Source organism: Myotis lucifugus, unplaced genomic scaffold (genome assembly GCF_000147115.1).
Source record: "Myotis lucifugus unplaced genomic scaffold, Myoluc2.0 scaffold_56, whole genome shotgun sequence".
In the NCBI taxonomy this organism is placed as follows: Eukaryota; Metazoa; Chordata; class Mammalia; order Chiroptera; family Vespertilionidae; genus Myotis; species Myotis lucifugus.
This window is the reverse complement of record NW_005871104.1, coordinates 6,133,257-6,146,437: the sequence shown is the minus strand read 5'-3', so window position 1 is coordinate 6,146,437 and position 13,181 is coordinate 6,133,257. Positions and strand designations below refer to the sequence as shown.

General features: G+C 48.8%; 1 protein-coding gene across 3 annotated transcripts in view; it reads right to left on the bottom strand.

Moving 5' to 3' along the window:
* Window positions 1–1,327: 1,327 nt before the first annotated feature.
* ATOX1 (antioxidant 1 copper chaperone) overlaps window positions 1,328–13,181 on the bottom strand; it is a 20,107-nt gene continuing 8,253 nt past the window's right edge. For 2 of the 3 annotated variants that reach the window (XM_006089115.3, XM_014456171.2), the window contains 2 exons: window positions 11,507–11,676; window positions 8,867–8,987 (listed from right to left, as the gene is read on the bottom strand). In XM_006089115.3, coding sequence (XP_006089177.1) covers window positions 11,552–11,676 — 125 coding nt within the window. In that variant the 3' untranslated portion in view covers window positions 8,867–8,987; window positions 11,507–11,551. Of the gene's footprint in view, window positions 2,120–2,671; window positions 2,885–8,866; window positions 8,988–11,506; window positions 11,677–13,181 lie in introns of those variants that run through there. The other variant, XR_002829376.1, reaches the window with a different exon arrangement.

The following is a 13,181-nucleotide window of genomic DNA, read 5'->3' as shown; positions in this document are numbered from 1 at the left end:
ATAGTGTGGCAAGTGACGCTGCAATCCCTTTGTCGGATGCAGATGCATGAATACACAAGCATCACGTATAGAACACGGTAGAAAATCACCCTTCTGGCCCAGGTCGCCCATCTCTCTGGAAAAGTACTGAATTATCCCATCCTCTGTAAAAATCCATTCCTAACGGCCCAAGAAGCAATTGTGGAACTGACCTAAACCTGCCCAGTCTGGGGTGGGTTCTCTGGGGGGCGAGCTGGCTGGGCCCCACAGCCTGGCACTGGGCTTGTTGTACCAAGAGCCCTGGCCAGCCGGCAGCCACCCAGTGTGTGTCTGGGCTTGTTTTTCCTTCCTCTCCCTGCTTCTTTTAGAACATAGCTGAATAGGTCCAGTCTCTCAGCCCTGCTCCCAGCCAACACTGGACCCCTCAAAGTCTGGCCAACTCATCTCCCACCGCCTTGATAAACACCCCCTCCATGCTGGGAACCACAGCACGGGCTGTTTTTCTCCCTCCTGCACCCCAGGAAGCCCTCCCCGGGCCTGGGCTTCCTTCCCAGGCATTGGCTGCCAATCCATTTTAAACTCATCCTCAGCCCAGTCAGTCACCTGAAGAGAAAGAGACTCACAGAAGGCCCCAGATGAAAGGGTCTTTAATCCTGTGGCTTTCTGAGTTTTGTTTTTAGCAGGAAAACCTTATTTTCTAAACAAATGATTCTGCATGATTTGCCAGTTTATAGAATAAATAAGGACATTTCTGGTAGAGTTATTTATTCCAGCAAAACACTGGAAAGAAACTAAATGTCCATCGGTAGGGAACAAGTTTAATACAATTATGGTGAAGTCATACAATGGAATATTATGCAGCCTCCTAAAAGCATGAGGCAATTTCCAACAATAACAACAAAAGTCCTAGGTAAATCCTTACTTTATGTGGGTAATAGCTGGTTAAAAAATAGTTTAGGGCAGAGATGAGGATCATGTGCCACCTCCTATTCAAACTTGGTTAATGTGTATATAGTCCTTAAACATGGAGACAAACATCCCAGTTCGCCCAGAGCTGAGGGTTTTCCAGCACACAGGACTTTAAGTGAGAAGACTGAGAAAGCCCCAGGCAAAGGGATGGGTTGTTCACACTGTACTTAACAGAAACAAAGACTTTTTAACAAAAATGTTTTTATTGACTTTAGAGAGGGAGATAGAGAGAAACATAGATGAGAAGCATCGATCAGTTGCCTCCTGCACCCTCCCCCGCTACTGGGAATCGAGCCCAGCAACCCAGGCATGTGCCCCGACTGGGAATCTAACTGGCAACCTCTTGGTGCATGGGGCGACGCTCAACCAACTAAGCCACGGAGGCCAGAGCTATTCCTTTTTATTTCTTTTTCTGTTTTTGAAGACTTTATTTTAGAAAGAATAAAATTACTATTAATTTTAGCTCCCTGTATATTCACACCCAGAATTGAACCGGTATGGATACTATAACTGCAAGGGCGAAACTGTGTGGCACGAAACCATCTCAAGACACAGTGATCAGCAAGAAGGAAAAGGCAGGGTACAGAGTCGTGTGCTAAGCGTGCTCTCACTTTGAAAGTTTCTCTCTTTCATTTTTCCTAAAGGTCAGAGAAGGGGACAGTGGGGTTTCATCCATGTAACAAAGTGAAGTTCGTGGCTTCCTGTCTACTTGTGCACCCCATCATAAGAAAATGGCAGACTGATTTGCACCAAGATTTGAAGATATGTTTGCAATGGTCTGACTTAAAATACAGGTTGTTTGGCTGGTGAAAATTTCATTCTGGGGAGCCGGGGGAGGACGTGTCAGAGAGACAAGCAGTCCTGCTCCGGGGAAGCTGGCCCTGGTTAAGCAAAAGAGCCCACATAATTGCCCATTGGAAAAGACACACACGGTGGGTTCAGGTCCAATGACAGAGGACACGGAGTGGTTTCCAGTGAACGTCCTAAATACAGGGTCACGAGGTGGACTCTTCAAAGGAAGGCCTGGGTGTGCAGGCCATATGGGTGGGGATGGTGCATGATTCTTCTCAGTGGAGTGGCTCTTTTAGCATTAAAATTCACATTTGCAGACTCATCCGGATGCGTATGAAACGGGTAATAATCAGTGTCTGTGTGGAGAAGGACCAGGGACCTGAAATGAATGGGATATTTATTTTTCATCATGTGCTCTTTTCAACTATTGGCAATATTTCCCATGTCTATATAGCAAGTCTGTTTTTCTTATTTATGAAATATTTCAAGCATACAAAGTGAGGATAATAGAGTTAATACCGTTGTATCTACCTGCTGGCTTTGACAAATCTTCCCATTTTGCATAGATGATTGTATCAGAAAAGCCTGCAGTTTCCCACCTGTGTCTTTCCCCTTTACTTTCACACAGAACACTTCTGACCCTCCTGCTCCTGCTCACCAGATGTGGGGGGGGGGGGGGTTGCCCACACCAAGGAAACCTGTAGCGCTGGCCAGGCGTCCTACACTTTAACTGAACTCTGACACCATTTACCTGGAGATAGAGTCAGACCCCACAGGTTCAGGGCTCGGTTCCACAAGACTCCCCCTACTCAGATGCCAGTCGCAAGTAGAAGGCCCCCAGGTTGCCCACAACTTCTGTCCGACTTGACTACAAGGTTCCCATGACCGTCTCCCCTTTGTATTTGATCATTTGCTAGAACTCATTACTTACGTTTCCCAGTTTATTAAAGGAAATGATAAAGGACACACTTGAACAGCCCGATGAAGAGGTCCACAGGGTGGGGTCTGGGCAGATCCCAAGCACAGGAGCTTCTGTCCCCATAGAGTCGGGGTGCACGCCTTCTGGTACGTGGATGTGTTCATCAACCCGGAAGGTCTCCAGACCCTGATTCTTTCGGATTTTCAACAGAGACAATCATTTCATCTGCAAACAAAGAGAGTTTTAGTTCTTCCTTCCTAATCTGTATACCTTTTATTTTATTTTCTTGCCTTATATTAGCAAGAGAGGCCATCCTTGTCTTATACCTGATCTTAGTGGGTGGGAAAGCTTCGTGTTTCTCACCATTAAGTATGATGTTACTTTTAGGTTTTTTTTCTGAAAATATTCTCTATGTTACTTTTAGGTTTTTTTTTCTGAAAATATTCTCTATCAAGTGAGGATGTTGCCCTCTCTTCCTAGTTTACCAAGAGTTTTAATCATGATCGTGTGATTCTTCTGGTTTAGCTTATGTGATGGATTTCATTAATTTATTTTCAAAGGGTGAACCAGCTTTGCATACCTAGAATGAATCCTACTTGGTTGTGGTATATAATTCTTTTTAAAGATTGTTGGACTTGATTTGCTACTTTTGTTGAGGCTTTTTGCGTGTATGCTCATAAGAGACATTGGTCTGTAGTTTTCTTGTAATGTCTGTCTGGTTTTGATTTTGGGATCATGCTGGCCTCATAGTGTGAATTGGGAAGTATTCCCTCTACTTCTGTTCTCTGAGAGAGATTGTACAGAATTGGCATAATTTCTTCCTTAAGTGTTTGGTGGAACAATTAGTTAATTTGGATCAATAAGAGGATCAATCTTGGTAGGAAGGTGCTGGGAGCCTGGATTCCACCGTCTGCTCCTCTCTTTTCCCTGAGATACCTGTATGGTTTCCACAGAACATAGTTTGAAATCACTAACGTAGACCACAGATCAACAAAATTTTCCTGTAGAGGTCAGGATGGTAAACATTTTAGGCTTTGGGCCACATGGTGTCTTTGCCCCATCAACTGAGCCACTGTAGTGCAGCAGCCGGTCCAGATAACACACGCGTCTGAGATGAAAGTGAGTCCATGAACTATTTAGTGAAAGAAGCCGGTTACAAATATCAATACTAATAGAATAGCTAATGCTTATTGAGACTTCTACGTGCCAGGCACTGGGCCCAATGATTTATGCGCATTATCTGATTAAATTCTCAGAACCACTCCAAGATATAAATGCAATGATCTCCAACTTACTGGTGGGGAAACAGCAGCGTAGATGGTTTAAATACCTCACCAGTGAGATCTGGAGCGAGGAGCTGAAGCCACGCAGTCTGGCGCCAGAGCCTGAACTTTGAAACGCTAAGCTGCATTGCCTTTTATGTTTACCTGTATATACTGCATAAGCCTAAGAAGGACCTGGAAGGACATCCACCGAAAAGTAAAAGGATTTTCTCTCTTATGTGGAGAATGGGGGAGGGGTGATTTAGAAATAAGGTTCTAAAATTGTTTATAATTCTTCTGTATCATCAGAAGTTAGCTACTTCCATTACTAATAACACCAACAAATGAGGTAGGAGGTCTTTTTATTTTGAGAGACCTGTCCAGCTCTGACTTCCTAGACTTCCTCTAGCACCTGCCATCTCTGGAGGTATCTGGTCTGAGGAAGAGGTGAGGGTGGGAGGGCCTGAGGGGGTCTCCGGCCAGGAAAGGGAGTTTGGAGATCTTGGCGACTGCAGGTTGCTCCTCCAGCCCTTCCTACCACCTCCCTGGCTTCTCTGGCCTCTCTAATTACAAGGAACCTAGAGAGAATCACAGCTTCTGTTTAGACCAAAAAAAAGAAAAAAAGAAAAGAAACCAAACCAAAACAAAAAACACCCAGGAGTTAGACACCCACAAACGGCGGCCTCAGTGAGGGCTGTTTCCAACTTGGGCCCTGGGAGGGGCAGGGACAGCAGAGCACGGCCTGGCCTGATGTGGGGTGCGGCCTTGCTGAGGGTCCTTTTGCAAAGTGGCAGGGTTCGGAGACACCTTCTCAAACCGTAACATGGAGTGTTGGCCCTGCCTGGGCGCAGCCCGTGCTGGTGGTCTGCGCCTGGGAAGCAGGTGCCGTCAGGGAGCAGAGACTGAGCGACCTGCCCAGGTTGCTCTGTCGGTGACCTGGTGCCCCTGGACTAGTCCGGCTTTTCCATGCTGAGTCGGCAACCGTGTGAGCTGGTCAGTGGGCGCCCAGAACTGCTTGCCCTTTGCCCAGTTTTCTCAGCTCCCACTATCTAAAGGGCCTCGACAAAGAGGCCAGTGATGGGGTGGCTGGTAGCTCCGGCTCGGCCTCTGAGGGAGGGCTGAAGAGGGTATTTGGGGATTCCTTGTGGCGTAGAGCGGAGAGGGAGGTGGGAGGAGAAAGGGAAGGCTGTTTGGCCTCCGAGGAACCACCATGGGGAAGGGCTAGACCAGTGATGGCGAACCTATGACACGCGTGTCAGAGGTGACACGCGAACTCATTTTTTTTGGTTGATTTTTCTTTGTTAAATGGCATTTAAATATATAAAATAAATATCAAAAATATAAGTCTTTGGTTTACTATGGTTGCAAAGATCAAAACATTTCTATATGTGACACGGCACCAGAGTTAAGTTAGGGTTTTTCAAAATGCTGACACGCCGAGCTCAAAAGGTTCGCCATCACTGGGCCAGACGGAAGCCCCGTGTGTCACGACGATCCCAGCCCAGTCTTGAGAAGTACCAGGGAGACAGGGGTGAGTTCAACGCCAGAATTTTCCCTCACAGGGCTGCCCAGGGCTGCAAGCTGCTCCTGGCACTCTCTCAGGAGTGGCGTGCAGGTCAAGACTGAGGGCCACCCGACGGAGGGAGGGGTGTGCACACTGGGCTGGATGACCAGCTAGGTCTTCTCCGTCCCTAAGATCCTGCAGTGATGACGACAGTAGCCCAGCTGGGCACCCGCCGTGTGCACACATTCTCTCACTTGAGTCTAATAAGAAGGTCTAGTTGCTATTGTTGCTATTTTACAGTTAAACAAGACCCTAGGCCAGTGACGGCGAACCTTTTGAGCGCGGCGTGTCAGCATTTTGAAAAACCCTAACTTAACTCTGGTGCCGTGTCACATATAGAAATTTTTTGATCTTTGCAACCATAGTAAAACAAAGATTTATATTTTTGATATTTATTTTATATATTTAAATGCCATTTAAAGAAAAATCAACCAAAAAAATGAGTCCGCGTGTCACCTCTGACACGTGTCATAGGTTCGCCATCACTGCCCTAGGCCGTTAAGCAACGTGCCCGAGCTCACACAGCTGGTGCACAGCGGGCTGGACTGACCCTCAGCCTGCAGAGCCTGCATTCCTACCCAAGATACAGCCTGCCTCCAGCTGGGCTCTACAGTGCTAAAGGATTAGGGTGCTCGGAGCCCATGATAAGGAGACCCAGGGAGATAATGTTCCTACTCCCAGAGGCTTTGATGTTTTATTTCAAGGCTGCTGTGGGCGGTCATGAGATTTGCAGACCTTCCCCTCTCAGGAAACAGGTTGGAAACTTGTCCACTTAAACTATGTGGCCACAGCCCCTAAAGCGTTCTAAAAGCGGCTCCGAGGGACACTCCCCAGAAATTACAGACCTGGGGTTTTTAAGAGACTGGCACCAATTAAAGGAGAATGCCACCAGAGGGCCACGTCCCGAACAACAACCGCTCACCCCCCCTACGGCGCAGTGCCCAAGGCTCCGTTTTTACTTTTCAGTGTGCCAGGGTTGATCGGATCCAGATTTGAATGTTTCGGTTTTCAAACTCGATGTGTGGGATGCCATCATCAAGCATGAGGCACGCGATGGCTCTTAAGTCGAAGCAGTCGCCTGGGCTAGCTATTGTTATGATCCCCATTTTACAGACGAGGAAACCGAGTTGCACAAAGGAACCAGTGACTTTTCCAAGGTGGCGTCATTATTAAGCGGTGAAAACAGACTGAATACAGATGTGCTGACGTCAAAGCAAGACTTGATGTCGCTGGGCTAGGCCACTGTCTCCTGGGGACCAGACAGGATGGAATGAGATTAATGTGAGGGCTCGAGGGACAAATGTCCCCCAAAGGCAGTTACTGCACGGCCATCCAATACCCCCTCAGTGGCTGTTCTGTGCGCCGAGGGACTAGGCGCCTGCCCTGATCCTTGAAGACGGGAAAGACACGTGGACCAAGAGCTTTGCCACAACACAAGCTGGTGGGACAGGCACTGTGGGGGCCAAGAGGAGAAATAAATTACTTCCAGTTGTGGAGCGTTTCACGGAGGCCATGGAATGCAAGGGAGGGAAAGGAATCTGCACATGGAGACAAGGCTGAGGCCGAGGCGGGGAGGGGAGTAGAGGGAATCGTTCCACATACAGTGAGGCAACATGAACGAAAGGCAGACACCTGGGAGACACAGGAGGGGCGGGAAGGGGGCCGGGTTAGTGCTGGGGGAAGCACACATCTGCTCCCACTCCCACCCCTACCCCTGCCGAAGCGCCCGTCCTGCTGTGCGATCTCATTTGCTCTGTGGACAGCCAGCTGGGCTGCTGGCAGGCATGGGAGCGGCCCCAGCTCCTCTGGGGCCTCAGCTGGAAACTTGGATTCAAAGAGCCAGAGGAGAGGAGCTCCTCCCAAGACCACTCGCCCCAAGAGGCACCGGTGTCTCAACCCTCAGGTGTTCCCAACGGGCCAGCCAGCCTGAACCAGGTCTCCGGGGGAAGCTGTGAAAATGGAAAAACTCCCCAAGTTCCTGTTCCCAGAGCCTGCAGACACAGACTTCTCCCAGGATGTGTAAATCCAAAGGACACTGCCATCTCGTGGCCCAGAAACCCAGATACCAGGAAGGCTGGGAAAGGCCCTGTGCCCCAGAGGGACCACACAGCCAGAAATGGCTGGGCCTGAATTTCACAATGGAACCAAAGTGATGCTGGCATACATTTTAGAGTCAAAACCAAGCCTTGTTTCTGGCTGCCAGGGTCCCTGAGGTGCAGGTGCTGTGTATTGCGCAGATGAGGAAACTGCCTCCTGGAGAGATTAGGCGACTGGTCCAAGGTCACACGTTGGCCAAGCACAGGGCCAGGTCTTACCCCAGGGTCCCCAGTCTCTGCCCAATAAAGGGTTAATGGTTAAAGCAGTGATTCTCAACATGTGGTCCCCAAGACCTTTCAGAAGGTCGAGGTAAAAACCATCTTCATAAGATACCTTTTTCTCTCCTACAATCATACAGTTACATTTCCAGAATCTAAGTGCTGTGCAGTGACCTCATCTTGTCCCAATGGCTGATGGGATGTGTGCTCGTGTTCTCTAGTGTTTCAAAAATTCCTGTTTTAATTTCTAATATAACATGGCTCACAAATAACCAAAAGCCCTCTGAGATAATAACTTTTAAGAGTATAAATGGGCCTTAGGATAAAAAAAAGTTTGAGAACTGCTGGTTTAAAGAAATACTTCAAAAAATAAAGTTACCCAAACTAAAACATCCCTGTTTTGATCTAGATGAACCAACTCTATGCTGTGAGGCACTGATTTTTAGATTGATTGAAATCCTAATGCTTAGGCTGACTGAAATTGTAACTAACATTTCTACAGATTAATGAAAAACACGTATGTGAGTAGAGAATGGTTACTGAGTGATTTCTAACGGGCAGGCTCTGCTCTAAGTGATCTACATGTGTCGCTTCATCTCATCTCCAACCACCACCTGCAGGAGATGCTATTATCACATTTTATCCTGGGGACACTGAGGGACGAGTGGCCCAGCTGAGGAGTACATGTGCTTGGAATCTGTCCCAGGCAGTCTGTCTTCACTGCCTCTTCCCACTTTTTCTGTCTTAAGATTTGACATTCACTTGATATGACAAAAGATTTTCAAAATACAGAGTCCAAGGAAGTAGTGAAAAGAAATAAGATCACCACCAATCTGACCCAACACCTTCACTTTATAGATGAGGAAAAGCGAGGGTCAGAGAGGGTGAGTGACTTGTAAAATATCACACAGCAAAGCATCCAGATCCACTGGGTTTCTTACTCCCAGTTAGGAGCTCTCAGAGCTCCAACCCAAGTAAACACTGCAGTTACCTCCTTCATAGCAACGTGTGAGCATCACAGCACAGCGCGTAAGCCAGTGACATCAGGACTACATACGAGACAACATCAACAAAAGCAGTTTGACTTTATTGCAGGGAAGCTAGGGAGGGTCTCTGCAGGAACTCCCAACGTTGGGCAGGAGTGCCAGGTTCCAGATCTGTCTGGAAGGCAGGAGAGGATCAGGGTCCTGGAAGAGATGAGATGTTAGGTGGGACAAGGGCGCCATCTGCTGTGTACGTGGACGCATTGCAGAAGCAGTAAAGGTTCCCTAAGAGGCGGTTGTGGGAGGGGAGGTGGGAAACCAGGTGCTGGACAAGACCCAAAGCCCGGTGTCTAGCCCTGCTCACTGCTCCCAATCTGTGGTTTCCAGCTTGACTGGAGCCCAGTAACCTTGCTAAGCCAATCACAGCCCAGGCCTCTTCTGGGGACTCTGGGGGCTGCTGGGACAGCACTCCCTGTCCTGCTTCAACTTACACTGGGAAGGCAATGAACAGCATCCTGGGCAAGCGAACCCGCCAAGAGATGATCAAGGGGCTTCATAACCACAACCATTCTAGCTCTTGTTCCCAAACCTGAAATCAGCCCCTGGGGGCCCCTAAGCAGACTCGTAAGCAGACGCAGACAGATGGGATGCTGCCTGGGTGTGTAGGGTAAAGCGCTTGACTGGCGATTCTCACCCAGTGCCGTGACCCGAATCTGGGGAGCCTTCCTGTACTACACACGGTTACTGACCTATGTGCAGGTAAAAGCATATGATGTCTGGAATGTTCTGTGGGACAGTACGGGCGGGGGGAGAGGCCATAGATGAAATAATGGTGGCAGTGACTGGACAATGGTTGGATCTGGGTGATGGGTACATGGGGATTCATTTTTACAACTCTACCTGTAGGTGTGTGACACTTCCTACGATTAAAAAAAAAATCCAAAATAAGTAAATAAAAACTATGAGCATTACCCAGCCACAGAAAGGAACGCAGTACTGACCCATGCTACGTTTGGATGGATCTTGAAAACATGGCACTAAGTGTAAGAAACCATACACAAAAGGTCACAAATTGCATGATTCCTTTTCCATAAAATGTCCAGAACAGGTGAATCCAGAGATGGAGAGATTAGTGATTGCCAGGAGATGGGGTGGGGGGAGGGCAGTGGGAGAGATTGCTTAATGGGTACAGGGAATTTTTTCTGGGGTGATGAAAAAACTCTGAATCTAGGAAAAGGTGGTGATTGTACAACATTGTGAATACACTAAATGCTGATGAATGATACACTTGAAAATGGTTAATTGCGTGTTATGTGAATTTCACCTCAATTTTTAAAAATACTGTGAGAAAAACATTTAGCCAAGCATGGTTTACAACCGGCAGGCCAGGAGGTTCCAATTCATTGTGGGCACTGGGGCTCCCCATGTGTTTGACCAGCTCGGGAAGCTTTTGTCTTCCCTCTCTCCGTCCATCCCTCAGCCCCCCACAGCACCCTAGGGATGCAGGGATAATGATGAACACTGGCCCGCAGCACCTGGAGCCGCCAGCCTCTTCGAGAGATTTCACAGTAACCTCTGCCAGGCAGGAAAGCGGAGGAGAGTTATAGCCCCATTTTTACGGAAGGGAAGGCTGAGTAAGCAGAAGTGTCCAAAGTCACGGTGTGCAATGAGGGCGGGGCTGGACTCAGAACCCTGGAATTCCGACCGTCCATCCTGTGCTCATCCTGAATGTGGGTTGTAGCCATGAGCATGTGAGGTCACTCTATGCACAGGACACTGCCCTGGCTCAGATTCCAATGGGCACCTTTAGGAAGGAGGCTGTACTCACGAGGACGGACATGGCCCACCAGTCAGTTGTGGCTGACTGCCTCTACCTGGGGAGCTCTCCACGGGCCACTGGGGACAATGCCACCAGCCATTACAGGTCTCGGGTTCAGGACGCCTGACGCCCATCCTGCCTCTGCCACCCACCTGGATGGGGCTTTAGTCACGCCACTTCCCCTCTGCAGGCCTCACTTTCCTCAATCACAGGGATGGCAATCACTACCATTCACGCAGCCCACGCACTACGTGGGGCGTGACACCAGGAGGCTGTGCCGTGAAGGGTTCTGAGGCTGCGGCTGGGCACAGAGGGCATGCTGGATGGATGAGTGCTGTCTGCCCTGGTTCCCTAGGGAAGAGCGCTGGCACAGTGCCTCTTACTGGCCTCCTGGATTTCAGGAAATCAGTGGGAATATCCAGCTTAGACACACGACTGTTCGGCCTCAGTCTACATACCTACCTGGTCAGCACAGAGCACAAGGCCCAGGGCACAGGTGTCATCTCTGATGGACAGTCAGCTTATCAAAGCAGAAAGCACACTGCTGCCCTAACCGGTTTGGCTCAGTGGATAGAGCGTCGGCCTGTGGACTGAAGGGTCCTAGGTTCGATTTCAGTCAAGGGCATGTACCTTGGTTGTGGGCACATCCCCAGTAGGGGCGTGCAAGAGGCAGCTGATCGATGTTTCTCTCTCATCGATGTTCCTAACTCTCCATCCCTCTCCCTTTCTCTCTGTAAAAAATCAATAAAATATATTGATTGTGAAGTGCATCCATGTCATAAAAGGAGCCCTGGGAGACATCGCACAGGACAACCTCTACTCACAGGTACTGCTAGGGTTCCCTGGACACGTGACTGGCATTAGATAATGAACTATTCTGGCGAAGTGCTGGGGCCTCACCCACCTGCCCACTCTGGTCCATCCTGCGGGCCGGGGGCCCAGGCCCTCGCTATTTGGGGCCGATGTAGGTAACAGTCTTCCCTGTTTTCTTCAGCGTCTCCAGCAGAGTGTCCACGTTGTGCTCAGAGTCGATGCAAACCTTCTTGTTGGGCAGGTCGATCTCAAACTCAACTCCTGCAGGAAGAGGAAGAAAGAGTTCAGGCTCTGAAAATCTTATTCACAACCACTCTTCCCCTTTCCTCCAGAGCAGGGGTCGGGAAACTCCCTGTAAGGCTGCAGTTTGCTGATCCCTGCTCTAGACCAGGGCTTCTTCTTCTTCTTTTTTAAAGTTATAAAGTTAACTCTTATTTTTTTAAATATATTTTATTGATATTTTTACAGAGAGGAAGTGAGAGGGATAGAGAGTTAGAAACATCCATCAGCTGCCTCCTGCACACCTCCTACTGGGGATGTGCCCACAACCAAGGTACATGCCCTTGACCGAAATCGAAACTGGGACCTTTCAGTCCGCAGGCCGACGCTCTATCCACTGAGCCAAACCGGTTAGGGCCCAGGGCTTCTTTTAAGTGTCTTTTTAACGGCAAAAGTAGTAGAGACAGCCCTGGCTGGTCTTCTCAGTGGTTAGAGCACTGGCCCGGCACCCAAGAGTTGCAGGTTCGATTCCTGGTCAAGGGCATGTACCTCGGTTGCAGGTTCACTACCCCTCCCAGTCCAGGTGCATGCAGGAGGCAACCAATCAATGTGTCTCTCTCACAGTGCTTCTCTCTCTCTCTCTCTCTCTCTCTCTCTCTCTCTCTCTCTCTTTCTCTCTCTCTCCCCCTCCCTCCCTCCCTCCCTCCTTCCCCCTCCATTCTACTCTCTGAAAACCAATGGAAAAAATATCCTTGGGTGAGGATTAACAACAACAAAGTAATAGAGACACACCATTAAAAAAATAAAAGGCAACTATTTCTGAATAAATTTTGAAAGTGTAAGGCCCCTACTCTCTTCTACCTCTAGAGATCACTGCAACCAGTGTGGCACTGTCCCATCTTTCTCTCTGATAGACAAAGGAAAAAAAAATGACTCTCCCAAATGGCATCATACTATACAAACAGGTCTTGCTGAATTTCACTTCCAACGGCCAGGATATCTTGTAGCACATACACACTTCATTCTTTTATTGTTGAAAGTAACGTATGTCCCCTTTCCGTGCCCCCCCCACCAGTGACCCCTTCTAGCCTGCCTCCGCCCCTCCCTATTTCATTCTTTTTCTAACAGCTACACCGTGTCCCATAGTGTGGACGTACCCACGTCTACTCAATCCCCTGATGAAGGACACTGAGGTTGCTTCCAGTTCCTCACTCTTCCCACAACAATGATAGAGTAAACGTAGTTGAACGTATCTTATAAAACCTGTGAAAATATTTCTGTCCCAAGCATTCACAGAATCGAAATCGTGGGGCACCTTCTCGATGATAACTGCTATTGCAAAATTGCCCTCTTCGAGGGCTGTGCCAACTTAAAGCCCCCGAGCGGCACAGGGGAGTATGTAGAATGGGTCTTGTTGAGACAACAGAATGCAGAGGGAGGGCCCTTGGCAGGTTCTAGGTGTGGCTTCTCCACTGACTTGCTGGGTCCTGCCCAGTATAGGCCTCAGTTTCCCCCTCTGTACCGAAGGAGCTGGGTTGGCCAGCCGC